The sequence below is a fragment of the Capronia coronata genome (assembly GCF_000585585.1).
Source record: "Capronia coronata CBS 617.96 chromosome Unknown acBCG-supercont1.4, whole genome shotgun sequence".
In the NCBI taxonomy this organism is placed as follows: domain Eukaryota; kingdom Fungi; phylum Ascomycota; class Eurotiomycetes; order Chaetothyriales; family Herpotrichiellaceae; genus Capronia; species Capronia coronata.
The window spans coordinates 347,730-373,480 of NW_006912896.1; the positions used below are offsets into that span (position 1 = coordinate 347,730).

At 54.4% G+C, this 25,751-nt stretch overlaps 11 protein-coding genes across 11 annotated transcripts; 3 read left to right on the forward strand and 8 right to left on the reverse strand.

Moving 5' to 3' along the window:
* Nucleotides 1-61: 61 nt before the first annotated feature.
* A1O1_04683 (uncharacterized protein) lies at nt 62-2,730 on the reverse strand (the record flags this gene model as incomplete). Its single annotated transcript, XM_007725573.1, has 2 exons — nt 62-2,376; nt 2,427-2,730. 2 exons carry the CDS (start codon nt 2,728-2,730, stop codon nt 62-64), a joined length of 2,619 nt encoding a protein of 872 aa, XP_007723763.1.
* A 1,571-nt stretch (nt 2,731-4,301) lies between these two features.
* On the reverse strand, nt 4,302-5,396 carry A1O1_04685 (uncharacterized protein; the record flags this gene model as incomplete). Its single annotated transcript, XM_007725574.1, has 1 exon — nt 4,302-5,396. One exon carries the CDS (start codon nt 5,394-5,396, stop codon nt 4,302-4,304), a length of 1,095 nt encoding a protein of 364 aa, XP_007723764.1.
* A 1,439-nt stretch (nt 5,397-6,835) lies between these two features.
* Nucleotides 6,836-8,347, reverse strand: A1O1_04686 (uncharacterized protein; the record flags this gene model as incomplete). Its single annotated transcript, XM_007725575.1, has 1 exon — nt 6,836-8,347. One exon carries the CDS (start codon nt 8,345-8,347, stop codon nt 6,836-6,838), a length of 1,512 nt encoding a protein of 503 aa, XP_007723765.1.
* Nucleotides 8,348-9,564: 1,217 nt separating this feature from the next.
* On the forward strand, nt 9,565-10,806 carry A1O1_04687 (salicylate hydroxylase; the record flags this gene model as incomplete). The annotated part of the gene is made up of 1 exon (XM_007725576.1): nt 9,565-10,806. The coding sequence occupies one exon, from the start codon at nt 9,565-9,567 to the stop codon at nt 10,804-10,806; it is 1,242 nt and encodes a 413-aa protein (XP_007723766.1).
* Nucleotides 10,807-10,940: 134 nt separating this feature from the next.
* A1O1_04688 (uncharacterized protein) lies at nt 10,941-12,768 on the reverse strand (the record flags this gene model as incomplete). The annotated part of the gene is made up of 2 exons (XM_007725577.1): nt 10,941-11,875; nt 11,940-12,768. 2 exons carry the CDS (start codon nt 12,766-12,768, stop codon nt 10,941-10,943), a joined length of 1,764 nt encoding a protein of 587 aa, XP_007723767.1.
* A 646-nt stretch (nt 12,769-13,414) lies between these two features.
* Nucleotides 13,415-14,464, reverse strand: A1O1_04689 (uncharacterized protein; the record flags this gene model as incomplete). The annotated part of the gene is made up of 1 exon (XM_007725578.1): nt 13,415-14,464. One exon carries the CDS (start codon nt 14,462-14,464, stop codon nt 13,415-13,417), a length of 1,050 nt encoding a protein of 349 aa, XP_007723768.1.
* Nucleotides 14,465-15,360: 896 nt separating this feature from the next.
* A1O1_04690 (uncharacterized protein) lies at nt 15,361-16,551 on the forward strand (the record flags this gene model as incomplete). Its single annotated transcript, XM_007725579.1, has 1 exon — nt 15,361-16,551. One exon carries the CDS (start codon nt 15,361-15,363, stop codon nt 16,549-16,551), a length of 1,191 nt encoding a protein of 396 aa, XP_007723769.1.
* A 385-nt stretch (nt 16,552-16,936) lies between these two features.
* Nucleotides 16,937-18,220, forward strand: A1O1_04691 (uncharacterized protein; the record flags this gene model as incomplete). The annotated part of the gene is made up of 1 exon (XM_007725580.1): nt 16,937-18,220. The coding sequence occupies one exon, from the start codon at nt 16,937-16,939 to the stop codon at nt 18,218-18,220; it is 1,284 nt and encodes a 427-aa protein (XP_007723770.1).
* Nucleotides 18,221-19,531: 1,311 nt separating this feature from the next.
* Nucleotides 19,532-20,906, reverse strand: A1O1_04692 (uncharacterized protein; the record flags this gene model as incomplete). The annotated part of the gene is made up of 2 exons (XM_007725581.1): nt 19,532-20,791; nt 20,841-20,906. 2 exons carry the CDS (start codon nt 20,904-20,906, stop codon nt 19,532-19,534), a joined length of 1,326 nt encoding a protein of 441 aa, XP_007723771.1.
* Nucleotides 20,907-21,925: 1,019 nt separating this feature from the next.
* A1O1_04693 (fructose-bisphosphate aldolase 1) lies at nt 21,926-23,170 on the reverse strand (the record flags this gene model as incomplete). Its single annotated transcript, XM_007725582.1, has 4 exons — nt 21,926-22,486; nt 22,540-22,842; nt 22,898-23,008; nt 23,063-23,170. The coding sequence occupies 4 exons, from the start codon at nt 23,168-23,170 to the stop codon at nt 21,926-21,928; spliced, it is 1,083 nt and encodes a 360-aa protein (XP_007723772.1).
* Nucleotides 23,171-23,960: 790 nt separating this feature from the next.
* Nucleotides 23,961-25,709, reverse strand: A1O1_04694 (ubiquitin thiolesterase; the record flags this gene model as incomplete). Its single annotated transcript, XM_007725583.1, has 1 exon — nt 23,961-25,709. The coding sequence occupies one exon, from the start codon at nt 25,707-25,709 to the stop codon at nt 23,961-23,963; it is 1,749 nt and encodes a 582-aa protein (XP_007723773.1).
* Between the last annotated feature and the right edge of the window lie 42 nt (nt 25,710-25,751).

Below are 25,751 nucleotides of genomic sequence, written 5' to 3' on the forward strand. Positions count from 1 at the left end.
AGAGAGGACAGGGAGAGATATGACCAGTCGGTTATTGTGGCTAGAGGGGGACGTCCAGCTTCTAATGGCCGGAGCCATAGCTGTTGTTCCATCCTCGGCCACCGCCGTAACCACCATAACTGCCAAACCCAGTGTTGGATCCATATCCACCGTACCCAGTGTTCTGCTGATGAGTGTTTTGATGTCCGCCCACAGAGCCTAAGCCAGCAGCATACTGAGGATACCCGCCGAATGCCTGTTGACCAGAGTGCTGGGATGGCGGAGGCAAAACACCTTGACCTGGGAAACTGTTCACAGCAGAAGTAGGCCGACCACCTTGCATGGAAGGACTCGGGCCAGCTGCCTTGCTAGGATCCTCACCACCGGAATGAGCAGCAACTTGCTGTTGAGCCTGTCCAAAACCAGAAGACGTCCGGCCGAAAGGGTCCGGAACGCCACCGAAGCCGGTGCTCGTCGCCGCACTCTGTTGAGCCTCGGAAGGTTGAGCAGACCCGCTACGTCCATACCCAGCTTCTCGGCCAAAAGTGTTGGCATTGGCAGGCGACGAAGCCTGGTCATAAGAGTAACCCTGCTGAGGTTGAGCGTACATGTTGGATTTGTATCCGCTGCCATAGTGGTTCTGCGCATAGTTGTATTGGCTGCCGTAGTAGTCGCTGTCTTGACGACGGACATCATCAAACATAGGACGGCTCGTGCCATAGCGTTGGTTCACTTGGTTCATGTAGGATGCGCCGTACTGGGGGTATTGTTGACTGTAAGCGTTGGGATAGCCGTAGCCCGGATATCCTGGACCTTGGTTTTGTTGCACATGACCAGAATGTTGAGCGTGGTGAGCAGGCACACCAGGCGCAGGAGTGTTGTTTCCACTGCCCGGAGCATCCTGTTGACCCATTGCTTGCTGAGGACGCGAGGTGGCATATTGAGCTTGTGCTTCAGGAGCCGAAGTACCGAAGCTGCTTCCAACCCGCTGCGCGTCCTGTCCTTGACCGTAAGCGCCGTAGTAGTTGTACGCATCACGTCCATAGTAGGCGGCATAGTCATTTTGCGAGGCAGCTGCACCAGGCTGAGTTGGGACTTGGTTGGAGAAGGGTTCTTGAGACTGTGTCTGAGGCGGTGCGGTCGGAGGTTGTTGGCCGAAAGGATCATAGGGCTTCTGACCTTGGCCGTAACGATATTGATCGGCGTATGCCGAAGCGGACTGCGGAGATGGCTCTTGCGGGTGCTGTGGTGCAGGAGGGAGACCTGGTGCAGCTTGTCGGCCGAAGGCTGCTTGGATATCGGCTGCGGGTTGGGTCGGCGGAGCACCTGGTCCTTGTTGGAGTTCGGGGAGAGATGGCGGCAAGGAGGCTCGGGGTGCGGCGGGCGAGTCATCTGGAAGCTGAGTTCGTGTCTCGGGCTCCTCTCGGTCCTCATCCACGTCGATATCATCAGGGCTGCCCAGTCCCAACTTGCCAAATTGAACAGCCGCCTTCTCAACTGCATGATGGCCCGGCATGACGACTGCCTCTTGTTGCTCCATGACCTTCCTGGCGTAGCTGGCAGTTCGACCAGTTCCGGAGGTGGCCTTCAGGGCGGTGGCAGCATAGCCAGACATACCTGGTCGGATGGAAGGCTTGGCGGACTCGGTAGGGGCGAGCGGATCTTGAGTACTTGCGACGGTACTAGCAGCAGTCGCAGAGGGAGGTGGACGGGATGTGTCAGGCAACTTCTCCAGATTCTGCTCGGTGAGTTCATCTTTGGGCGGTGTCAGATCTTTTCCTGTCTCAGAATGAGGTGCAGAAGGCAGCTCACTTGGTCCTCCCTCACTCGGCGCGGCCTCAATCGGTGGAGGCAAGATTGGCTCAGTCGGAGCAGACTCTTGGATAGAAGGTTCAGGCTCATTCAGGGTTGGCTCTGGTTGCGCTGTAGGGGGTGGTGGTGCAGGGGCCTTCTTGGGTGCCGGTGCCGGTGCCGGTTTGGCAAACAATCCTGCCCACCCTCCGGGTTTGACTGTAGACGGCGCCGCTGCAGACGCAGGCTTGGGTTCTTCGGTTTGTAGAGATGCCAAAGAATCTTTGCCCGGCTCATTCGCCCAGTCTTCATTCGCCGTCGTTGCGTCACCATTGGCCGGAGCACTGTCCCAGGTAGCAGCGACTTCAGCAGCTTGAGCCGAAGCGCCAGTGTCCCACTCGTCCGTCTTCTTGGTACCGTTCGTGTGTGCTGCGACTGATTTTGCACCACGGCCGCCTCGAGCGCCGCGCTCTGCGCCGCGCCCTCTTCCTCGACCTTCAAAGGCACCGCGTCCACGGCCTCGTGTGCTCGAGTCGGTCGTCGCGACAGGGGTTTCTTTCGGCTTGGGATGTTTCTTCTTGACTTCGCCCCATTGTGAGATAGTACCTAGTCAAAGTCAGCAATGGAATTGTAAATCGTGGATTTGAGCTCCTTACCACTGGAGATCCGGTCCACAGCAGCGTCAAGGTCACCATCAGTCTCTTGCAGCGCGTAAACAAGATCTTCATCGCTCCAACCCGGACAAATCTCTTTCAGCAATGGGACTTTGTCTCCGAATTTCTTCTTCAATTCGCCGACTTCGCCCTGATCTTCGAATGAGGTGGGGGGAATGTTCTCCTGCTCATTGTCTGCCTTGTGTTGTGATCTGCTAGGATTGCGACCTCCTCTAAAACCGCCTCTGCCACCTCTGAAGCCACCTCGGCCTCTCGTGCCGCTTCCGCGGGCTTGGACTTCTGCCATTGCTCTGTGTTTGTAGGACGTGAACGTGGATCGAGGTCACAGGAGTGAGGAGCGAGGAGCGAGATGTAGGGTAGTGTGAGGTAAGGTGAGGTAAGGTGAAGCAGAAGGGAGGAATGGAGGACAAATTAAAGCTCCAACTAGCACAAAGGAGCTGACTCCCTGTGAAGAATGGTCTTCAACAAGGACAGATGGTGAGCTGTAGGCAAGAAAGTAAAGAAGAATGAGGAGTTTATGTTGACATGGGAGGAATTGTAGAAGAGCGAGACCTTTTGCAAGGCCGCAAGGCTAAAGGCCAAAAGCCAAAATGGGACAATGCATGCGCCAAGGTGAGATTCAACTGCTCACTGCACTGCACGGCCTACACCCGATCGGGAAAGAGGTTGATGCCGCCCTTGCTTACTTTGGCCTCGCGCGAGTTTGGTGAGCGAACACCCTGATCCTATAGAATGTACTTTTTCAAGGCTTTATTCTGTCACCCTCCCTATAATTTATGAAAACTACCTAGGTATGGGTACTAACGGCTTACCACGACGGAAAAAACCAAGTCAAAAATGTCAAAAAATCAAAAAAGAAAAGTCGACGTCTACAGGATTCGAACCTGTGCCTCCGAAGAGAACACCTATACTAAGGAATAGCAGGGTGTCGCCTTAACCGCTCGGCCAAAACGTCCTAGATTCTGGTGGGCTGCACCACCATTGGTGAACCTTGATTTTCTTGACTATATTTTAGACCATTAAAACTATGAAAATGTGAGCCGAGTTGAGCTATAAATTCACGTAACTATCCTCGCTAGCAGCTGGCTTGATGTACTAGTAGGTAGTGGGCACGTGGATGGGTTGCTTGGCGGGCAGGCTAGGCGGCCCGGTTTGGCATCCTGCCGTCTTTACAGGCGCAGGTCTACAGATTACCGGCAAGTTTTGTGAATGACTGATGTCTGGAAGAATTTTTCTATCTTGATCGTGAGTGTCCGAGATGGTTTGGCGTGATTTTTCTGGCCCGAGTTAGCCTACACCTTGGAGCCATTATCGAAGTCTCTAAAGGGTATAGAAGTACTATTCGAGGGCGCACCACGAGCAATAAGCGGAATATCACAGCGAATGATTAGCGGCCAAAATCGAGCTGTGATAAGCCGTTAACAATTCGGGAAAAGCAATGGAAGAAAGATATGGAGAAAATTGAGGATTCGATTGTTTGAGTGTCCTTCAAGTTCTGGCATGCGACCGCGGGGCGAAAATGGTCATGCATACAGGACAGGCAGAACTCGCCCACCGTCAACGTATGCAATGGTGGTGTACGATGGATGCCAGCTTCGTCTCTTCTCCCGAAACCGAGAGTCACAGGTACACTGCTTTGCATGGATTCGTCGGGGGGCTCTTTCACCGCGCGCTCGAAACAAGTCCATCACAGTCCATGACAGGAATCCGCCCCGTCGGACGCTATTGACATGGTGGGGTACATTCGTGTTGTCCCTTTCAACCACTTCACCTCTGCTTTCCAAGGGGGAAGGCTCACAACTTTGCTGTCTTATGTTGGTCTTTTCTTTTCCCCTTCTTCTCCAGCTGACCAAACCGTCATGAGGCCGCCTGCCCCTTCTCCTCGACCCTGTACAGCTGTGGCACCAGGTCCGCCAGAGTCTCTTCCAAGCGCCTCCATTTCCCCTGCTGGCCCAACATGGATTCTTCCTGAGTTGCGTCGATGGCGAAATGAGAGCCGGCCTCTCTCTGACCGGGCGTGCCCACGGGGATCCTATCTCTGTGTTTCGGGACCACGGCCCGCGCCACGTCTGCAATCTCCTGACTGCAGTAGATGCCTTTCGCGAGCAACAACCGTTGCCCACCCAGAGAAGGCATGACCAGCGCTTGCACATGTGCTTCCGCCACATCCCGCACGTCGATCCACACGGGGCCCTTGGTCGGCGGGACAGTCCCCTGCTCCCCGGCCGACACCACGTCCCAGACCAATCTGTTGGACGTGTTCAACTCCGCCAGGCTGGAAGGGAACGAGTACTCGGTGTCGAGAAAAGGGCCGAACACCATGGCCGGACACAGGCTGGCGAGATCGAAGTCGCATTGGTGGGTCTTGAGAAACGACCATGCCGTCTGCTCGGCCACGGCTTTGCTCGCGCGGTAAGCGACGGGCGCATTCGGGGCCGAGATGCCGTCCTCGTAAGTCAACGGAGTCCAATCCTTGGCCGTGTATGTGTATCCCGGTCGTGGCCCGAGGCTGGCGTCGTAGACACATGCAAAGCTGTTTGTGTGGACGACTCGACGCACTGACGGGGTCGCAGCGGCCGCTCTCAGGACCGCCTCCGTGCCCTTGACGGCCGGTTGGAGCATGTCGCGTTCGAAGTCGGTGACACTGTAGGAGAAGGGGCTGGCCAAATGGATGACGGCGGCGGGCGACGTGGACTTGAACAGGTCGATATATGCGTCTGGGTCGGCGATATCGGGGACGACGGCGGTGGACAGCAGGTGCGCTGCCTTGGGCGACAGTTGCGCGTGTGTCTTCTGGACGACGTCCGCTTTGCTTGCGCTGCGTACCGTCCCGACGACGCGATATCCCGCGCGCAGGAGCTGCTGGATCGTGTGCGACGCGATGAAGCCATTCGCCCCGGTCACAATGATGAGCGAGGGTGGCTCGATGGAGGAGGGTTCGGCGTGTGGCATGGTGAACGTCTGCTTTCCTCCAGGGTACGGCTCGAAAGAAGAGGGTATCTCGATACTAGTAGACAACCGAGCGGGAAGGGAAAGGAGGGGAAGGGGAAGGGGGAGGGAGAGAAGAGGTACTGTTATCTGACAAGGCTCCTCGCCGAGCTGGAGCTGAACTTCCGGCTGCGAGGGAAGGCTCCGAAGCAGACAGTATTGGGGCGGGAGAAAAGTCTTCTACCTAAGATAGGTACCAAGTAGGTAGGTAGGTAGGTAGGTAGGTAGGTAGGTATAGGTATGTACTCCAAACTTCTCGGCGGTCGAGGACTCGGAGAGCACTTAGGGTCCCATAGACATTTGGTTAGTCAGTCAGGTAGGTCAGTCAGCCCGTCGTCCAAGGTGTGCACTGACAACTTGGATCACGTTAGACTCCCCCACGATCCCATCCGAGTCCTGGCATTGAGGCGGCGTCGACCGCTGGCACGCTTTTCTCTCGATTCTCCTACCTGTGGATGGCCGTATCATTCTCATGATGCGGGTCAAAGGCAAAAACGATAGCGATAACGATAACGATAACAATTAACTATAGCAACAGCGCCGCCGGTCATGGACATATCCCTTGCCACCCTCAATTGATTCCGCCGCATCGACCTACTAGTTTCTGCATAGAAACCTCAGGTAGCTAGTTAGCTAGCTATTTTCTCTGACTGACCGGATGGACCAACACCCGTATGGTATCTCTCACATTTCATCAAATCATGGATGCGACGGGTGTTGTTGCTGCGGAACTGGAGAGGAAGTGCCATGTCGTGGTGTGGGTCTAGTACTAATGAGGAGTCCAGACTGCAGTGTGTGTGGGCTAGACTTGGCTCCGTACCTCATGCCGCCGTCGGAAGTTGGATCAGGGCCAACAAGCCAGTCTTGCCACCACTACCACTACCACTACCACTATCATCACCACGGGCCCTGAAGGAGGTGGGCGGATCTAACCGAGGCATCAAAGCACTGCTAAGAAAGGCAGATCTGCCGTCTGCGCCGTGAAGAGGAGACACAGGAACAGAAACAGGCATGATTATCCAGGATGTGTCTGAAGCTTCGGAGCCTCTTTGCTTCTGGCTAGTCGAGGGGCAGACCAGACCAGAATCATTCCGGCCGAAGAATCTGAAGCCTAGGGGTAGGGGTAGGGGTAGAGGTAAGGAGGGCAGCTGTAAGTTCCTTATGGCAGACCGTCTGAAGATACACGATACGTACATCCCGAACAAGCGGTCATTCAGCCTCCCTTACTCGGCCGACCGACCTTTACAACGCCTGTCTATCGGGGGAAAGGGATTGGGGAAAAGAGAGGAAGCAAATCATGTTCATTCAATGTGATCCAACCCTGAATCTCCCACTCCCATTCCCACTCCCACTCCTACGACCAGGGGCCGACGACATCGCCCTCTCCCTTTTGCAACGAGGCTTTAGTAAACATAGACGAACGCAGGATTCTGGCGATCGGTCAGATCCTGCATAGCGTCCGTCTCTTCCACCGCCAGCCCCGACGCCGCGAACTCGGCCAATTGAACCTGGCGGATTCTCACGTTGCTCCTATTCCGGAATCCATACAGCAAGCGGAGGAGGACCGAGACGAGCATGGCAGCGCCGGCGACGGCGAAGATGGTGATTTTGGCGGGAAGATAGTCGGGTGCATCCTGAGCCTGGAACGTCTGGGGCCCGATGATGTTGGCAATGGCGAAGCCGATCGCCACCACAGCGTTGGCGGCGACCCGCTTGGTATAGCCGGCCGTATTGGCCCCGACCCAAGAGTAGATGATGGCCAGCGGAGCCACGATGAAGTTGATGAGATAGATGCCGGCCAGCTTGCCCGGCTGGTTGTCCTGGGCGATGAACGACATCAGTCCCGCTCCGATCACGGTCGGCACGAGCAGCACCACGATGCCTAGCCAGCGCGGGAAGCCGCGGAGGATGGCCAGGGTACCCATCAACGTCGAGACAATGCTCACGACGCCCGACGGCATGTTCAACAGCGCAGCTTGCTTCGAGTCGTAGCCGAAGCCACGGATGAGCGTGGCCGAGAAGGTCGTGATGACGCCGCTGGGAATGACGGTGAGAATGGTCAGCAGCAGCAGCAGCCAGACCTGCAGGTCGAGGAAGATTTCGCCGAGCGAGGCCGGCCGGAAGACTTTGGCCCCGTTGCCGCCTTGGTCCAGGATCAATTTGCGACGGATGGCAGCCTTTTCGTCCTCACTGAGGAAGCGAGCGCCATCCACGCTGTCCGGCAGAAACACGAGCACGATGACGGCGATGCAGATGTTGAACGCGCCCACGGCGACCATCATGATTCTCCATCCGCTAAAGGACGCATTTCTGGCCCCGTGCTGGGCCGCGAACGAGATCAACCCGCCCAGAATCTGGCCGGCCCCGAGACCACAGTACCAGAAGCCGTACCTCGGTCCAGCCTCACGTTTGGTGTACCACTGCGACGTGGACATGACCAGGGCGGGACTGATGACCGACTCGAAACAGCCCAGGAGAGTGCGGAGGGCAACGATACCGGCGAAGTTTTGCGCCGCGGCCGAGCAACAGAGGCAGATCCCCCAGCACATGACGTTGCACCCCAAGACTTTGGCCAACGGGAACTTTTGCAAAAGGTACCCTTGGGGAAATTCGGCGATGGCAGAGCCGATGAAAAAGGCCGTCGCCATCCAAGAGAAGTCGTTGCCCCGCAAGTTCAGGTCTTGAGCAAGGCCCATGACGTTGGCATAGTTGATGACGACTTTGTCGAGGAATTGCAGGAAATAGCAGGCGAACATGATGGGAACGATCCTCCAGTCGATCTTGCGGAGGAGAGTAGAGTCCTGGCCATCAATGGCAATGACATCACCCATGGTCTTGCTTGCAACATGTTCGAGGTCCTTGGGAGAGGCCATCTCGATATCGGCACTGATCTTCATGTCTTTGGAAGAGTCCATAGATGCTGAGCTGTCCAGTTACGGTCTCGTCGGCCGGATCGAGGAGGCTGAAGATGAAGGTACTTCTTGACACGCAGATGATGTCGTATCATCTTCTACTCTCCATGTCTGAAGGAGGCGTGGCCACCCCTATAAATCGACGCCATGTCGAGACAACATCGAAGCCACAATCACTTGGATGAGAGAGCCAAGCTGTGTCTAGGCGAGCGCTCTCACAAGACACTTGATGGTTGTGGGGGGCTAAGGCTCGGCGTCAAAACAGATGCCATGGCGGTCATCTCAGAACCACGCGCGTGAGATGACGGCCATCTCCTTTGGTACCGAGTCTGAGGCGTGGAGGCTCCTCAGCTCGAACCTTACGAGGCTGAAGCCTTGGCTTTATTAGTATACAAACATGATGTTGACAGGAGACTCACTACTACAGAGGTATACTACTCCCTGGACCTGGACATTTTCACCAAAAACACCCTGGATCTAGCCATGATAGGGCTAGCGTAGTTCGGGCCGTCGCTAGCCCCACTAGTTATTAAGGCATAAAAGCGGCCTTATACTGTAGTCACGTGTTTGATATCTTCAGTTGCTATTGGATAGATTTAGTAAAATAGTGGGCATGTAGTAAGCGTTTATTTGCACATCTTATTGGCATCCTCTAGGCCCTTAAGCCCCTTGCCTTCCTTATCAGCCGCATTGACCAATGCTATTCATTGATTGATCGATGGATGGATAGGCCCCAATGCCTCGATAGATAATGCATCCGTCGCAAAATGTCGCACCGACGTATCGGTACGAAGGAAAGCCAGAGTCGAGACTGCTGAGGGACCTGGACTTCCGTCGCCTGCCATCATTCCACGCCCAGAGGGATGCCCCGTATGCACCCTGCAGTGACACTGGCCATGTCGGCGGCCTCATCGCTGATGCCTCTACCTAGTTAGTACCCAGTAGATCGAGGACCAAATTTGACGGTCATCCTGGCAGACATCGCTCGCGACCCCAGCAAAATAAGTATACGTCCCCGCCAACCTGGAAGAGACCAAAAGGGAAGGCTTCACACCCAAACCGACCATTTATCAGAAGTTCGGTACCAGCAAAGCACGCTTTCAGAAGAGTCCGATTCCGAGTCAAATCACGTCCGTCATCTCGGTGACCAGTGAGTGAGTGCACAGCGGTGTCCGTTCATGGGCGAAATACTGGCGTCAACTCCAGCACAGCAGTCCGAAATGCCTGGTCTTGTTCTTCCCAACGAGACACCCGTCTACGACGTGGCCATCATCGGCTCCGGGCTGGGAGGTTTGTCTGCGGCCATCGCCCTTCGTCGCCAGGGACACAAGGTCACCATCTACGAGCGCCGTGATTTCGGTGGAGAGGTCGGGGCTTCGCTTTCAGTCGCCTCCAATGGCTCCCGGTTGCTCCAAGAATGGGACGTCGACATTCGGTCCGCCAAACCGGTCATCCTGAGGTCGCTGATCATGCACGACTGGGCGACCGGCGACGTGATCAACACATATGATCTGGGCGACTACCGCGCCAAGTTTGGGAGCGACTATAACAACTTCCATCGAATCGACATCCACAACGTCCTCAAGGAGACCGCCGTGCAAGAGGCCGGGAAAGGGACCCCGTGCAAGCTGGAGGTGTGGCACAAAGCCACCGCGATCGATCCCGAAGCCGGCGTCATCACCTTCGAGAATGGGAACAAGGCCACCGCCGATGTCATCATTGCCGCTGACGGGATCCGGTCAGGTTCCCGCCAGCAGATTGGAATCACCCCCAACTTCGTCCCTTCGACGTCCTGCTGCTACCGTTGTATCATATCGGCCGACAAACTTCGTGAGCTTGGCTTGGAGGAATTTCTGAACAACAACGCCATCGAATTCTGGGGTGGCTATGGCATACGTAAGATTGTGCTGTCGGCATGCTCGGACAACAACGTGGTGTCGTGCTACTGTTTCTATCCCGCCGAGCTCAATGGGCTGCGCGAAGACGGCTGGAATATTTCCACCACTCCCGAAAACCTGGTCCAGACATTCCCCGGCCTGGACCCCAAGATCCTCACTCTCTTCATGAATGCCGAAGACATCAAGATGTGGCGACTCTACAACCATGACCCATATCCTTACTGGGTCAAAGGCCGCGTGGCGCTCCTCGGCGATGCCGCTCACCCCATGGTCCCTGACCAGTCCCAGGGTGCCTGCATGGCCATTGAGGATGCCGGTGCGTTGGGCATCGCTTTCAGTCCCAAATATGGCCACCTCAGCGTGTCGGAGAAGCTCAAGTTGTACGAATTGACACGCAAAGACCGAGCGACACGGGTGCAATCGGCCAGCGCTCGCGCCAGGACGGACCTGAGCGAGAGAATCGGGTGGAGCAGCTCGACAGACCGACCGGGCAAACTGACGATTGAAGAGATTTGTGGATATAACATGCACGAGCATGTTGCACAACTCGCAAGTCAAACATGACGTTTGCCATAGCGACAATGGCGTCGTCAATCATGGGCATAGAATAGTTTGGTAATGCGACAGTCGATTCTTTCGATCTGTGTGGGGGAGCTTGGGAGGGATCTATCATGAAATGTAGCGCAATACCTATCTGTCTAAACAAGCGCGAGACCTGGGATCTGAAAGTATCGTATCGCCGCCCAATTGACATCTCGGTCGGTGCCCTGATAAATTTGCCGCTCTTTCCAGACTCGCCGCACTAGGTCGTGGGCGGTGTAGATGTACCGAAATCCAAGCGTCCTCTCCATCACAAGGAACCGATCGTCAATGATCAACCTTTCATGGTCGGTGTCACAGCTGCTGCCGGCCATGACCAGTGGGAAGATCAAGCTGTTCTCCCAAGGGCTCCCGTAGCGTAATTCCTGTACGGCGTCCAGGATGTTGCTGACACACTGTTTGACCTTTTTGTGACGCAAGGAATACCCATTCACAATCTGATGTAGTCGGAGCTGGAGTGCCTGTTCAAAGGCGGCAGTGACATGACAAGCAGCCATCTCTTGGGAGGCGTCGTGCGACCCGTTTAGCGGCTCTCGAAGCTTGTGATCTTCGGCCCATTGATCCAGATCTTTGTGGAGGCTTGCCGCGGACGTACGAAACATGCTTTCGAAGACGGGATCCTTCCGGAATTTTCGTTGGTATGCAAGGCCGTTCAGCTGGTCGACAAAATGAAAGAGGGATTTGGGAATCCCGTATAAACACTCCTCATCGTCCATACTGTAGCCGGGGGAGGCGGAACGTTCATCCTCGGAGGACGCCTGTAGCAACGGAGGATGGCAGGTCGATATCGTGGTTGCCGAGTCCAGGTAGTGATATAGCTGACGATAGAACGTCCGGTACTCTGTCCGTTGCGTCCACTCGGATTTTCGTTCAAACGCCGATAGCAGCCGACGGGCCCCATCTAGGTGGACTTTCCAGTACGACGACGTTCCGTCGAAAAGCTCGATCATGGCAAGCAAAAGAGTCGCCGCCAGAGCGGTATCGGCAGAATCGTTCTCGATGTGGGGGAGAAGCTTTGCGAGGGATTGCAATGCTGAAGCCGCACGCGTCAGTTGCACCGCGACCGAAAGCGAGAGCAGCGTGGGGGGATGACATACCGTTGGTCTGATGGATGGTACCTCGTTTCCAGACAGCAGGTTGTGTCTTCTTCCAGTGACTCGCCGACAATGCCAACACGGCATCCATCACCAATTGATCGGCGAGTGCCATTGGAAGCACTTTGGAAAGGTAGGGGTTCGAGCGACGGTCATCGCGGCGCGAGAGAACCCCCGCCACCACTCTCATGTAATGGTTGAGCAAGGACCGGTCTTCATCGGCGTCAACCATCGGTGCGGTCGAAAGCATTGCCAAAGACAGGTTCGACAGGTTCGATCCCGGAGACGGGATGCTCTCCACATCTGACGCATATGTCGCGATCTGAGACGGCGAGGGTGCTGCCAGCCCGGTTCCGGAAGGCTCGCCCAAACTGCTCGAGGGAGACATCTCATCCGACCCCTTCAGCCCGATGGCGAAATCGGCTTGGTCGATGCCTGGTAGCTCGACCGTCGGTTCCACGGAGGAGGAAACCCGACTTGGAGCCACTTGGGGAGAAACCGAGGTTCGATGAGCTCGAGCAGACGAGCTGGGATAGTGGCAATCGAGACACAGCCTTCTGCAATCAGAGCATCTAGGCCGGGCTTCGTCACATTTTCGTTTTCTTTTCTTGCACGTCGCACAGCCAGTATGGGCCCTGGTGATTCTGATCGGGGCTGAGGGACGGCTGACCTCTGGGGTGCCTCTGGAGCGGTTCAGGTTGGGCTCGCATATCACGTCCAGCCGCCGACACCGTGAGCAAGGCCTTCCTCCGTCGCAAGCTTGCTTGATCTGGGCACAGCGACTGCAGACAACACGCCTAACAGGCTTAGGATGTTCTTCCTGGTCAGACATGAGACTGAGGGGGTTCGCAATGATCAAATTATCCAAGCCAACTTCAACAGCCAGACATAATACAGATGGTCTGATGAGGGGACGCAAGGTGTGAGGGACAAGTTAGGTAGGTAGCGTGGTAGGTGGTGTGGTAGTAGGTAGCGTGAGGTAGGCAGCGAGGTAGGCAGCGAGGTAGTAGGTAGCGAGGTAGGTAGTTGCCGTCATGATAACTACCTATGTACTAATACCGTCGAGGCTTCCCTGCGCTCCCGAGCTCTGAGCGCTCATCTTATCGATGCAACCGGACTGGACGGACACAGACTCCTTATCGTTGCTGACAGACGGCATTGTATGCCACTGCACCAATCGACATTAAAATTGTGGGAAAGGCTTAACTTGAAAGGGCTAGACCTCCATAGACCTCCTATAGTAGCACTGATAAGCGATCTAGGTCTCCTAAGCCCTTACCTAAGGGCTTACCGGTTTAGGCATGGAAGGCATGCCCCGGGGGCAAGACAACTTGCACGTCTATACAAAAGATCCTATTATTGAAGTCACGTCATTTCTATTTACCTCACTACGTAGTATATTCGTACTTAGCAAAAGGACGTCACTGCCTTAGGTCTATACATGCGTCTAAATCAGTACCAAACCGCTGAACTGGCTATCATCTATCCTCGTGAGCGAACCGAATCTCCTTACACGTCATGTCGATGAATTGAGAAGCCTGCCACAGCGCGCCGTCCATGTGCATGAACGGATGTGGGACGCCCGGGAAGCGTTTGAACACGACTTCGGCACCGTTCTCGACGAGCTTCCGGCCGTACGCTTCGCCTTCATCCCGGAGAGGATCGGCACCTGCAGTATATATCAGCGTCCGGGGCAAGTCCTTGAAATTGGGAGCATCAAGCAAGTTCTTCACCCAGCCGATCCGTTTTCGTTGCTGCGCTTCAATGGCCGGATCGGTGGATAGAGAACCCCATTTGAGCCGGTCGAAGAAGGCTAGTCTGGCCCAATTCAAGGTCGGGGCAAACTCATTTTCTTGCATCGATGGGAACGGTGATTCCGAGGCCGACGAGTACTTGGCCAGGTCGTCAATGGTCGGGGTACCGGCGGCGACCAATTGCAGGGGGATGTTGGCGTCTCGCGCCCAGTGCGCGCACACCAAAGCTATGTTTCCCCCGGCCGAAACTCCCCCCACGGACAGGCTCTTTGTGACGTTGAAGACCTCGGGGTGCTCGTAGATATACTTGATGGCCGCAAAGGAGTCTTCGATTCCCGTGGGGAAGACATGCTCGGGCACCAGCCTATAGGCTACATCAATCACAGCAACGTTGGCTTTGTGGCAGATGTGCTTGCAAATGTGCGCCTCGGTGTCCAGGTCTCCCAATCCCCAGCCTCCACCATGGAAATCAATATGGACTGGCCATGGGCCACTGGAGGAAGGCTCGTACACTCGAACATCCACTTCCCCCCCCTCGACTGGAATGGTGGAATCATAAATCCGTCCGACGTCTGGAGCTGGGCCTGTGCCATAGGAATAGAGGACCGAGTACTTGGTCCGCAGGAAGGCTAGGTCGATGGCCTGGTTGGGAGAGTTGGCGACATGCTTGTTGTAGAGATCGATGAAGGTTGGGTCAAGACGGTCGAGCATCGAAGGATGGATAGGGTTGATAGCCTCATGCTGGCCATTGGGCGCGGGGGTTGCAGACGGCATTGTCAACGAGAGGCACACTGCGAGCTGTCCGGCGAAGTCGGTGTGAGGTGTTGTGAGATGTTGTGAGATGTGTGGAAAGAGACGGTTGCTGCTCTCGATATCTGCAAGCAAGAATGTGCCTTATTAGTGACAATTACACATTTCGGCGGCCGCTCCAAAACACGGATAAGGAGTCATTTTCCATAGAGTGGCCGAGGGGCAATGATCACTGCACAAACTGCCGGACACGCGACAAGATTGTCAAGAGTCAAATGGCGATACGTATAATGTCTCGTTGAGCACCGGATGTTGAGGTTGGTGGGATGCAAGAAAGCAGACCCCATCGCAGGTGGATTTTCCGACGGATGCAGTAGTGCCGTGGGTGGCTGAGTGGCTGAGTAGCTGAGTGGCTGAAGAGCTGAAGGGGCCGAGGGGCTGGGGATTAGAGACCCCTTAGGCCTAGGCTCGCCGTCGCAGCCGTCAATCTCCGCCAGCCTGCGCACAACTCGAAGCCGTGGGAAGTTCGGTGCTGGTACTGGTACGGCACAACAATAGTGGTTCAAGTTTCCACATTGCAGTGGCAGCCCTTATCAATAAATGTTTCGGGGCAAATGCTGGCCGTGTCATGACGATGGGGCACACCAGGATACCAGGAGATCAGGACACCAGTACATCTGCAGACCACGCTGCTCTTCACAGCAGAGCAGATCAGCCCGCCGTTGAACTACCTGTAGGCGAAGCACGAACACATCTAGTACTCTGTACCGCGCCTTGAGTTTGCAACGAGCCCATTGCAAGTGTACCCACGGTCTTTAACTGGCAATTATGGTCGACTCGACTCAACAAGATGTGATTATCATCGGTGCCGGTGTGGTGGGATTGATCTTAGCACACGGTCTCAAGAAGGTGAGATAGGCATGCCTGAAGGGACCGGTCGGGCACTTGTTGACATTGACCATCTTCAGGCTGGCGTCCCTTTCCAAATATTTGAGCGTGACGAAAGTGCAACCGCTCGCGGACAAGGCTGGGCCATTACGATCCATTGGGCGCTGCCGTATCTCAAGCAGATGCTCGAACCCGAAGTCCTGGAGGCTGTCGATGGTGTACAAGTCGACCCGGCCATAGGCCGAAATGACACTGGCAATTTCCTTTTTCTCAATCTCGCGACCTGCGAAACCAAATATCGCATTCCTCCCTCAGAACGGCGACGGGTGAATCGGGAAAAGTTGCGCGCTGTTCTATTGAAAGATGTCGAAGATCACGTTCGATGGTCCAAGAAATTGACCAGGGTAGAGGTTGGTGAGGACGGTGACGGCGTGAGAGCGCACTTTCACGATGGGACGTCTGTTTCTGGAGCTATCCTGGTGGGTGCCGAGGGCAGCAACTCTACAGTCCGGAAGTTTCTGTCTCCTGGGGATTACCGCAACCGCCAGCTTCCCATCCGCTTCGTTGGATCGAGTGTCGACATGACCAAAGAACAGGTCGCGCCCTTACGGAAGCTGGATCCCCTCCTTTTCCAAGGCTGTCATCCAGAGACTGGGTGTTTCATGTGGGTTTCCATGCTCGAAGTTCCCGAGATCAACGGCACAGCGGGAACGGGGAAGGAGAGATATCGCGTCCAAATCAACCTCTCTTGGCCGGTGAGGGGTCCCGAAGATGAAGTCAAATCAGAGGGTCCAGAAGTGGTTCGAGACATGAAACGAAGGGCGACGGTGTTGGCACCCGTCCTCAAGGATGCGGTGGACGCCATCCCGGAGGACGCGGCGGTCCTCGAAATCAAACTTGCGGATTGGCCGTGTCTGGACTGGGACAATCGTGGCGGCAGAATCACCTTGGTCGGAGACGCAGCACACGCCATGACTATGTATCGGGGAGAAGCAGCGAACCATGGCATGCTTGATGCGTACCATCTCTGTCATGCTCTCGAGAGAATCTACACCAAACAACAGCCGCAACAGGAGGCCATCGATCAGTTCGAGCAGGAGATGCGAGATAGGACAAGCTATGCTGTCCAGATGAGTCGACAGGCATGTTTTGACGCTCATGATTGGAGCAGGCTGGATGAGAATTCGGCCGTCCTGACCAAGAGGGCTGTGGTCGCAAAATGACCAGTTTCGATAGGTATGGAAAGAGAGGGCTTGGTAGTCTTCCTGTGGGATATCCAATGTTGAAACAATAACTCTCTACTGTTCGTATCATGATTGTTGTGTCGCGCCGTAGACATCGTAGAAAAAAGATATCATCTTCTCTGCACCGGCTGCGGTGAGCATAGGGCGGCATGATACATTTCCCAAACGGGGTGAGTTGCGCGCCGGTTTTATTCTCATCCAAATTCCAAGTTGCACATACTCTGAGTCTGTACATGTCTCACCCGTCACTGTCGAACCTCACGCTTTGTACTGCCATTCTGCCTACCGCTCGTACTCATCTGGGTTTCAAGTTGTTCTGCATTTTGCCATCACAGATGGTGGGCTCGAGGTGGTTTGGTCCAGAATGAGACTCACCCGCTCCCTCTATGTGCGCAATCTTCTCGCCGCCCTCCATCCGCCGCTTCCTCCTCCATCCGCCAGAGAGTCGAAACAACTGCTCAACGTTCTCGAGGCCGCCTTTCAGAAGCACCTCGATGAGTCACACCCGTCTCCCCAAGCTCTCCGTGTCGATGAGTCGGTAAATGAACAAGGATCAATCCCAGACCCTGCTCAGAGAGTCACCCATTCGGCGCATTCGCATCTCGATACCATCCTCAGCCATCCTCTTCTGCGGCGAAAGTCGACAACGGTTGCTCCGTCGCGCGGTCTCACGGCTGCAGCAGTCTCGGCGTTCGATGATGCGTTGATCCAGACAGGGCTTGATTTCCACCTTGTGCAGTCGTGTGCCATCCAGTATCTCCAAGGATTGGAGAAGGAAGAGGTGGTCTCCGATGATGGAAAGCTGGGTCCTCGGTTGGCGAGTTGGTTTACGGCCATGAGAAACACCGACAAGAAAGAATTCTTGGTCAATGGGAATTCACTGGCGTCTATTGTGCCGGTCATGTATGCGGATGGGTTAGAAGTCGAGGTGTGGGAATGGCTCCGGACTCTATATGAGCGTCCCTTTGACAGGTCTATCTTCCTGCTATCTGACATCTCGGCGCCCGGTGCCTTGGACTACCTTCGAGCGGAGGACACGCTTGTGGCATTGATGATGAAAGAGTCGATCCGCAAAGGTCTGTTTCACGAAGCAGCACAACAATACGTTCACGCCTGCGAATACCGACTCAGCACCGGTCGTGCCATATTGTCTGAAGCCGGTTTGCTCTCCAATCCATTCAAGCGGGCATGGCAGCACATTGCTCGGGGAATTTTGTTGCGGCGTAAATCTCATCAGATTGAACCCGAGCTGTTCGACTCGATGCTGAAATTTGGTCTCACCATCAATTCGTCTCCTTTCGACCACGCCATCTTGCGCATATATCATCCAACATCTCCATCAGCGCAACTTTGGTCCGTCAAAGTGAAAGAGGTGCCATTCCAACAACGCTTCTCGCATTGGCAGAAGAAGCTGAACAAACCAGTTCAGAGAGCTCTACTTGTGGCCATGCTGGACGCGGCGCAGTTGTCATTGGAGCAGAACCGACCGACCGAAGCACGAGATTTCTTGGACTTTGCAGAACTCAATTACCCGGACATAGTGTCCTCGAAGGCACAATCCAACACGGTTGAAAGACTGAGACTCGCACGAAAGGAAGCCTCGACTCGGAAAGAGACTCGGTATATGCCTGCACTGGCCCTGGTGTGAACATGCAGTGGAAGACTTCAAAGGAAGCGAATATCCAGCCACAACCTGCAACGAACCATCCAGGCACGAGTGTGAACGCGAATGTCGAATCAGTATCGCCAACTTATCGAAACCAAGTGAACGAACTCACCGCCTTCCAGGCACATTTAAACGTCTTGACACCGTTCGCTCGCTGATCTATCGACGTACAGGTGCATCGGGCAAGGGCATTTCGAGCTCCTCGCATCGGGTGACTACCATAGGGTTCAAGGTTACCGTTCAGACGATCAAAGGTGCTGGGATCGTGCTACTGCTCGCCGGATATGCAGTACTTTGACAATATGAGCGAAGGTCTACGGGTGAATCGGTCAAAAGCAGTGATGGAAGCGTCTTGTGCCGCGCGGCTTCAATGCCACCTTGCACTGCCACGACAGCCAGCGATCGGCGAACATTGGCATCTAAGGACTTGTTCCGTTGTACCACCTGCCATGCTGCAAAGAACTGGTCAATGATCCCATTTCACCCACCGGATGGGGGTGGTGTTTGGAGCATGCACGTCAGGCGATAGATCAAATCCCCTGACTAGCTGTCACCATGAGGAAACAACAAGCCCCTAAAGTACCTTCATACTGGCATCTCACGCCGGATACATTGAGAAGGATGAAGAGAATGCTCATGAATGAGTGGCTGCGTCTGTCACCTTACATCCCGTCTCTCCGTTATCCAATATCATCATCATCGAAGCTGTGGAATTCTTCATCTGACGAACTACACATATATAGTGTCTACATTGGCAGTATGGCCAAATCTTATATTGAATATATTGAATAACAGAACCCCATTCACGCGGTCAATTGAATCAGCTGATACAGCATACACTGTAGCACGGATTGTGGTCTTGCCGTGAACCGGATACGATCTTGTAATCCAGTTCGTCAGCTCTGCCGTTGATCGTTCCATCAGTAGCTCACACTGCAGTGGAGGGCCGGCGGACGACAGTCATCCCCTTGACCTCAACCCCTGATATTGAGTAGATACCATACTACCCGACGAGAAATGTTCAAGACAAGAAGGGACAGGGACAGCCCGGGTCAGATTCATCACCTAGAAATACGCGCATGAGTTCAGAATATGCCATTGACAGGGCTCAATGAATGCCCAGTGTGCTGTTTCCCCGCCGCAATGCAGTGTTGCTTGCAATGCTGAAAGCTAATACTAGTAATACACTTCCGAATCATCTTTAAACTTGAAGCCTGGGATCTGTCGTAGTCGATCTCGACCTCGACCTCGACCTCAACCGCGTCCTTGACTACACGCCCCCGAGCTGCTCGTTCAGCTAGCTACCTGACCCACGGTTCCACTCTGGTTGGTCGTGACTCGACTGATAGGCGCCGAGGTGCCGTCTGGATTCTCCCCCAAGGCCAACAGTCCCTCCTCGTGGAACGGCTTCTTGGCTTGGGCCGCCTTCTTCTCGTCGAATCTCCAGACGCCGGCGGTCTTGTCAGGAGCGATGCCGTCCCAGCTGTAAGTGCCCAAGCTGGTGGCGACCTTGGCCAAGTGTTGAAAGACTTTCTCAGCTTCATCGTCCGCGCTGGCCTGGGAGAAGAAGGCCCGCCTCCACTCGCGGTTTTCTTCCTGTTCCTTTTTGCGCAGGGCTCGTTGAGCGTTTTCGATCCGCGACTTGAAGTGCGCCGCGGCGTCCATGTCACCCTTTTCGATGCTGCGCGCCACGTTGCGCCAGGCTCGCCTGCTTTCAAACACATCTTGCTCTTCGACCGGGGCGACGTTCAGCTTGGATAATGCGACCTCGCTGGGCTTGACCGTGTCAATCACCTTTGCTCTCTTCCCGTCACCCTCCTTCAAGACGAAAGCGTCAGACCACTGACCCTCCGCTGAGTAGATGGGATTTTTCTCGGACCCTTCTCCGTGTTTCCACAACGCCGCGCTGAAACTGTTCTTTTTGCCAGACACCCATCCTCTGCCGGAGAAATCAATCTTGGCGATGTACCCGCTGTTGGAGACAATGTGGATGAACTTGCCGAGTTCGACAAATGGTGCACCGTAGATGAGACTTTCAATGTGTAGCGGCGGTAGAGTCACCAGGTATGTCTCTTTCTGCTCGCTTCCAGGCGGGTAAAGGGTCAAGAGCGCATGTCCGATTTGCTTGACATTGATCGTCCTGCTGAAGCTCGCCTTTTGACCGTTGTATCCTTGGAGTTGGATGCGGTACTTGTCGTTGGTGATGCAGTATGCCGTCACAGGAGGGTGGTGGCTGACTTGCTCCGAGACAAGACGGGTCACGCCATATTCATCTTCCCATTGACCCAAGAACAGTTCCCCGAGGAACGGGTTGAGAGGTTTCTTCTCGGACCCCAGTTTCTCGGAGCGCGAGTAGTATTGCTGCTTGAGCGTATTGAGCAGCCATCTCAGTACCAAGAGCGCGCGCTTGCCTGGATCCTTCTCTTGTGTCGGGGCAATGAACAGGCCAGTGTTCTCGGCCCAGTACGCGGAAAATTCAACGAGGGACTGCGTCGACAGGATAAAGGCCGGCGCGGTCAACGAGGATAAGTCTCCGTTAAAAGATGCGATGGACTGACATGTTAGTGGGGCAATGTGAACAGTCGCGCCGATGGACACTCACTTTGAGAAATGACGACCATGACCCTTTGGCTTGGGCTGGCACAGCTTCACCCTCTGTCTCAGGCATATTGACAAGTGTGCGCGCCTGGGATCGAGTGCGATCTGAGTGCAAGGGTGCTATCTAGCACGAAGCGCAGATATCTGGCTTGTCTTGAAGGTGGTAAACCAAGTCGGCGTGGGGTCAGGCAACACCACTGGCGAACAAGGACAATGTCTTTGTGAATATCTGAGTGAGCGAAGCTGGACACGAGAGGGAAGCGTCCAGTGATTCAATAGAAGTGCGGTCAACCCTGGCTGCGTACAAATAACAATCGTTGCGCCCGGGGAAATTGCCCGCCGAATAATTTAACTGCGGTCAATCGTCTCGTGTGGGTTTTGGTGCAGTCTTGGATGGTGAGGAATGAATGAGTATGCATGAATGAGTGAGTGAGTGAATGGCATTGATTGTGATGCCTTTGTGGCGGGGACAAAACCGGTGTACAGAGAGTATGATTGATTTACTACTATAGTACTAGTACGTGACGTATACAGTCCTAGTACGTACTACTAGTATGTAGTACACTATCCCGCGTCCGTCGTTACAGATAGACTGCACGTCACTGCGATATCGCCTCAGCCTCTTGGGAACTGCACAGCCACACACAGATACGCAATCAACTAACTACCACAGATACTAGTACGTAGTTTCCTAGGTTGGAGATCGAGTATACAAGGCTGCCGTCGAGGGAGGTTTCGCGGATATGGGATCTGATCTGCTATCTACCACTTGCAAGGGTGCTTTCAGGTCTCCATGATCCAAGCCTACCTAGCTGTGTTACCATCTCACCCTGCAAGGTGCTCCTCGGAAGGAAAGGTAATATTGAGGGAGAACCCATGTGGACATATCATTAGCGGCCAAAGCTATTCATGTTCCTTTACTACCACTCTCATCGTCTAGCTAGGGGAGGGGTGGGCACTTGTGCTCCTGGGCCAAGAATGGGAGTACATTCAAGTCAGCCTGATCAAAAGGAAAAGGAGTACCAGGTGTGGCAAACATGTGCCAGCCATCTTGCGGACATTTCTGGTCCTTTCATTCAGCCATCACATTTACAGCTGGTTAGCCGCGTTGAAGTCTTTCAGTGCCTCAGACACACGGGCGGCCATCGTCTTCTCTCCCTCACGCACCCAAACACGAGGGTCGAAATATTTCTTGTTGGGTTTGTCCTCGCCTTCGGGGTTGCCGACTTGAGTCTTGAGGTAATCGGCCTTCTTGAAGATGTAGTCGCGAATACCAGTCAGGTAGGCCCATTGCAAGTCGGTATCAAGGTTGACCTTGACCACACCGTAGCCAATGGCATCCGTGTACTCCTTCTTCGAGGAGCCGGAACCGCCGTGGAAAACAAGGAAGACTGGCTTGTCAGTCTCGGTCTTTTCCTTCTGCTGGACGTGTTTTTGGTGCTTGTCGAGTAATTCCGGGTGAAGACGGACGTTTCCGGGCTTGTAGACACCGTGAACGTTGCCGAAACCGGCGGCGATCGAGAAATAGGGCGAGATCTTCTTCAGGGTGGTGTAGATGTTGTGAATATCCTCGGGTTGGGTGTAGAGCGAGTTGTTGTCGACCGATTCGTTGTTGACACCATCCTCCTCACCACCGGTGATGCCGATTTCCTGTACAATTGTAAGCGCAAATTCCTGTGCCAAAGGCTTCTCTTGAAAAGTACCATTTCGAGCCATTGCTTCATAGGTGCCACCCGCTTAAGGTATTTGGCGGTCGTCTCAATGTTCCAGTCCACAGCCTCCTCAGACAGATCGATCATGTGAGAGGAGAACAAAGGCTCGCCGTGCTCCTTGAAGTAGGCCTCGTCGGCGTCCAGCATTCCGTCGAGCCAGGGCAAGAGTTTCTTGGCGCAGTGGTCGGTGTGCAAGACCACCGGGACGCCGTACAGAGGAGCTACCGATCGAATGTAGTGGGCGGCTGCAACGGCTCCACCAATGGACGCTTGCTGCTGGTCATTCTTGACACCCTGGAATTGAAGTCAGGATTATGGTGGCGACATAAACCGAAGGTTCTTTGCGCACCTTGCCTGCAAAATAAGCAGCACCACCTTGGGATGTCTGAAGAATAATCGGGGAGCTATTGTCTCGAGCCGCCTCAAGGGCAGCCACGACGGTTGAGGAAGAGGTCACGTTCTGAACGGGTACGGTCAGCAGTCGAGCGGGACAAGATCGGGTAGACGGTCATACAATTGCTGGAATGGCGAAGTTGTGCTCCTGAGCATACTTGAACAGAGCCAGGACATCATCGCCAACAATGACGCCTTCCTTTCGAGACAGAACGTCTTTGGCACCCATGTTGTTTGACTGCGCAGTGGGGTTCAAGTCTGGATGATGAGTATTGTAGCAGTTATCTGAGGATGTTTAACGAATACGGTCGAGGAAGTGCGTGAAGTGTATAGCTTCAAGAGAGTTCTTGGACGGCCAAACGGAAGCTTCAGAAGGATATCGAGTCACGAAGAAGAAAAGTGTTGATCTGGAATCAACAAGCCGAGAGAAAACTGCGTTGAGCGGGAGGAGGGGCAATGACATAAGTATTACTCCTGTTTAACTGGAGACAGCTGCGACCGTGGCTCCGATTCTCGTCATCTCTCCCTCTTGTCCTCCTTGTCCTCCTGTCCATCTTCCGATCTGGCCTCCTGCGCCCCTCCTCCGTAAGCTTCCAATTGCGACCATCCAGTCCGTCGTTCCTCTCCTCCTCTCCCCCACCGCGTCCTCCGATTTCTCCCTAACCCCCTATCCTCATCGTTTGCTTGCAATGCCGTCCAGTGCCGGAGTTTCACGGGATGCCCTCCCACTCCACCTCCACGCCTGGGCAAATGGTTTCAACTACGTACTACATTGCATCTGTTCCCGATGCCTCGGATGTGGCACTGTTCTATGTTGTCGGTCTTGGACATTGAAATATGTGCTTGTTGCTGTATCTACAGGTTCTTAGCTCAAAGTTGTATCCAGATCGAGCTGTTCGACAAGACCCAACTCCTCGTCGGTGCTTATCAGATTTTGACTTTTCACAATGCTTCCCAACCAGGAAAAGCAACCAAAACAGTAGCCAGACCTGCAGGCGATCCGGCCTTCAACACATGGGTCAGATAGAGGCATCGTCTCCAGGGCGCTCCAGCTCGTAGAAGAGCAAATAGACCTCCCGTTGCATAGAAAGAACATCCGACGTGCGCGCCTCTTTGATCTTGTCGTCTGAAATACGCCACCATCGATCATTGGATTTCTTGCGTCGGCGAAACTTCCCTGCTGTTGTCTCATGTGATCGGATTTGCGGTCTTGATGCTTGACTGTCGGACCTCTTCACCGGGGACAAATCTGTCAAACCCTCTTCTGCCGGAGGCTGGGCTGTCAAGCCAGCACCAAGTCCCTTCGACGCCGGTCTGCTGTTGCTCGTGGACAATGATGCCGTAGAAAGAGACGCTGTAGATTGTCCATCACCATGGTATAGAGGCGTGGTGGTCCCGTTGGCATGAATGGCATCGATGCTGGGACTGGGGGCGGTGGACGGTACCGTACTCATGTTGCGACTCGCGTCCGCGTAGGCACGGAATGGTTCAGGAGTTGCGAACGGAGGATACAAATGATTCCGTCGGAATGATTCGTAGTGTCCGCTCTGGTGGCTGCCCTTGTGGCAGACGACGCTCAACAGTTTGTACCACTTCTCGTTGAGTAGGCCGCCCAAACGTAGTCGTTGAGTGTAAGCTACCTTGGCCATGTTCTTGGTCGAATAGCTTCCAGGGTCAAAGACGGACCTTGACAGATGAATGGCAATGACTTTTGGAAACACCGTGATGCGCGTTGATTTGCGGATTTTGCATTTCGGAGCCTGACTGGAATCAGGCATGGTCACACCCTCCGGGGCTTTCTCCGGATCTTCACGAATGGCCTGCTCAATCAGTGCGATATCTTGCTCTAATCCTTCTCGGTCCTTGTCCGACGATGCTGCTTTTAATTTTTCCTGTTTCCACTCCAATGCGTGGTTGAGTCTGCATTTGTCGCATTTGTAATCATCAATTTCCTCGCTTTTTAACAGAATGTCAAAACAGTTATCTAACGATGTTGAACTTTTCTGCGGAACATTCAGGGTTAGTGAGACAAACGTCGTGGCGCTGGGCTTCGTCTTGTAGCCGCAGCGTTGACACTGGATCTGGGATTCGATGCGTCCTTCAAAAGGGAAGCCTTCGTTGGTTCCGACGGTGACTCCGCTCAATGTGGGAGTGAGCCCAGCAGGCTTCAGTTCTGCTTCCTGGCCATCTTGGCCATTGACTGCACCCGGAAGACTCAGCCGAACCCTTTGTGCTGCATGGTACTCGTCACAGAGCCTTTCGAGGAGAATCTGCAAGAACTCCTGGGCATCTTGTTGATTTCGACTGATCCGTGTCTGGAACGCTCTCTCTAGGGCTTCGATGATGGGCCGAGCGGTGATAGTCTTCTTGTATATAGGCCGCTCGTTCAGAGCATCCAACATATCTTTTAATGCCTTAGTGACCGGGCCTCGTTGTAGACTCACGACTTTATCCGCTTTTTCACCCTTCCGCAGGATGGCGGGAGGACAGTCGTATATATCGGGGTCCTCAAGCCGTCTCCTATGCAATTCTTTGATCAAGTACAACCTCAACTCTCCCAATCCCGCCAATGCTTGCAGCACAGAGTTGATAAAGCAGTCATTGGCCGGGTTCGCGAGGCCGATGATCGTACGTTTCCGGCCATCGTTGGTATTGTAGGAATTCTCGCCATCGAGGAAGAAGGTAGGTCCGAAGACATAGAATGCAGCGATGGCAGCCAGAGAAGCGCCAGCCGCATAAGCGACAACGGTGGCGGGCTTATCAGGCATTCGGACGGGCAATCGTGGTCAAGGTCAAATCCATGGTGCTCG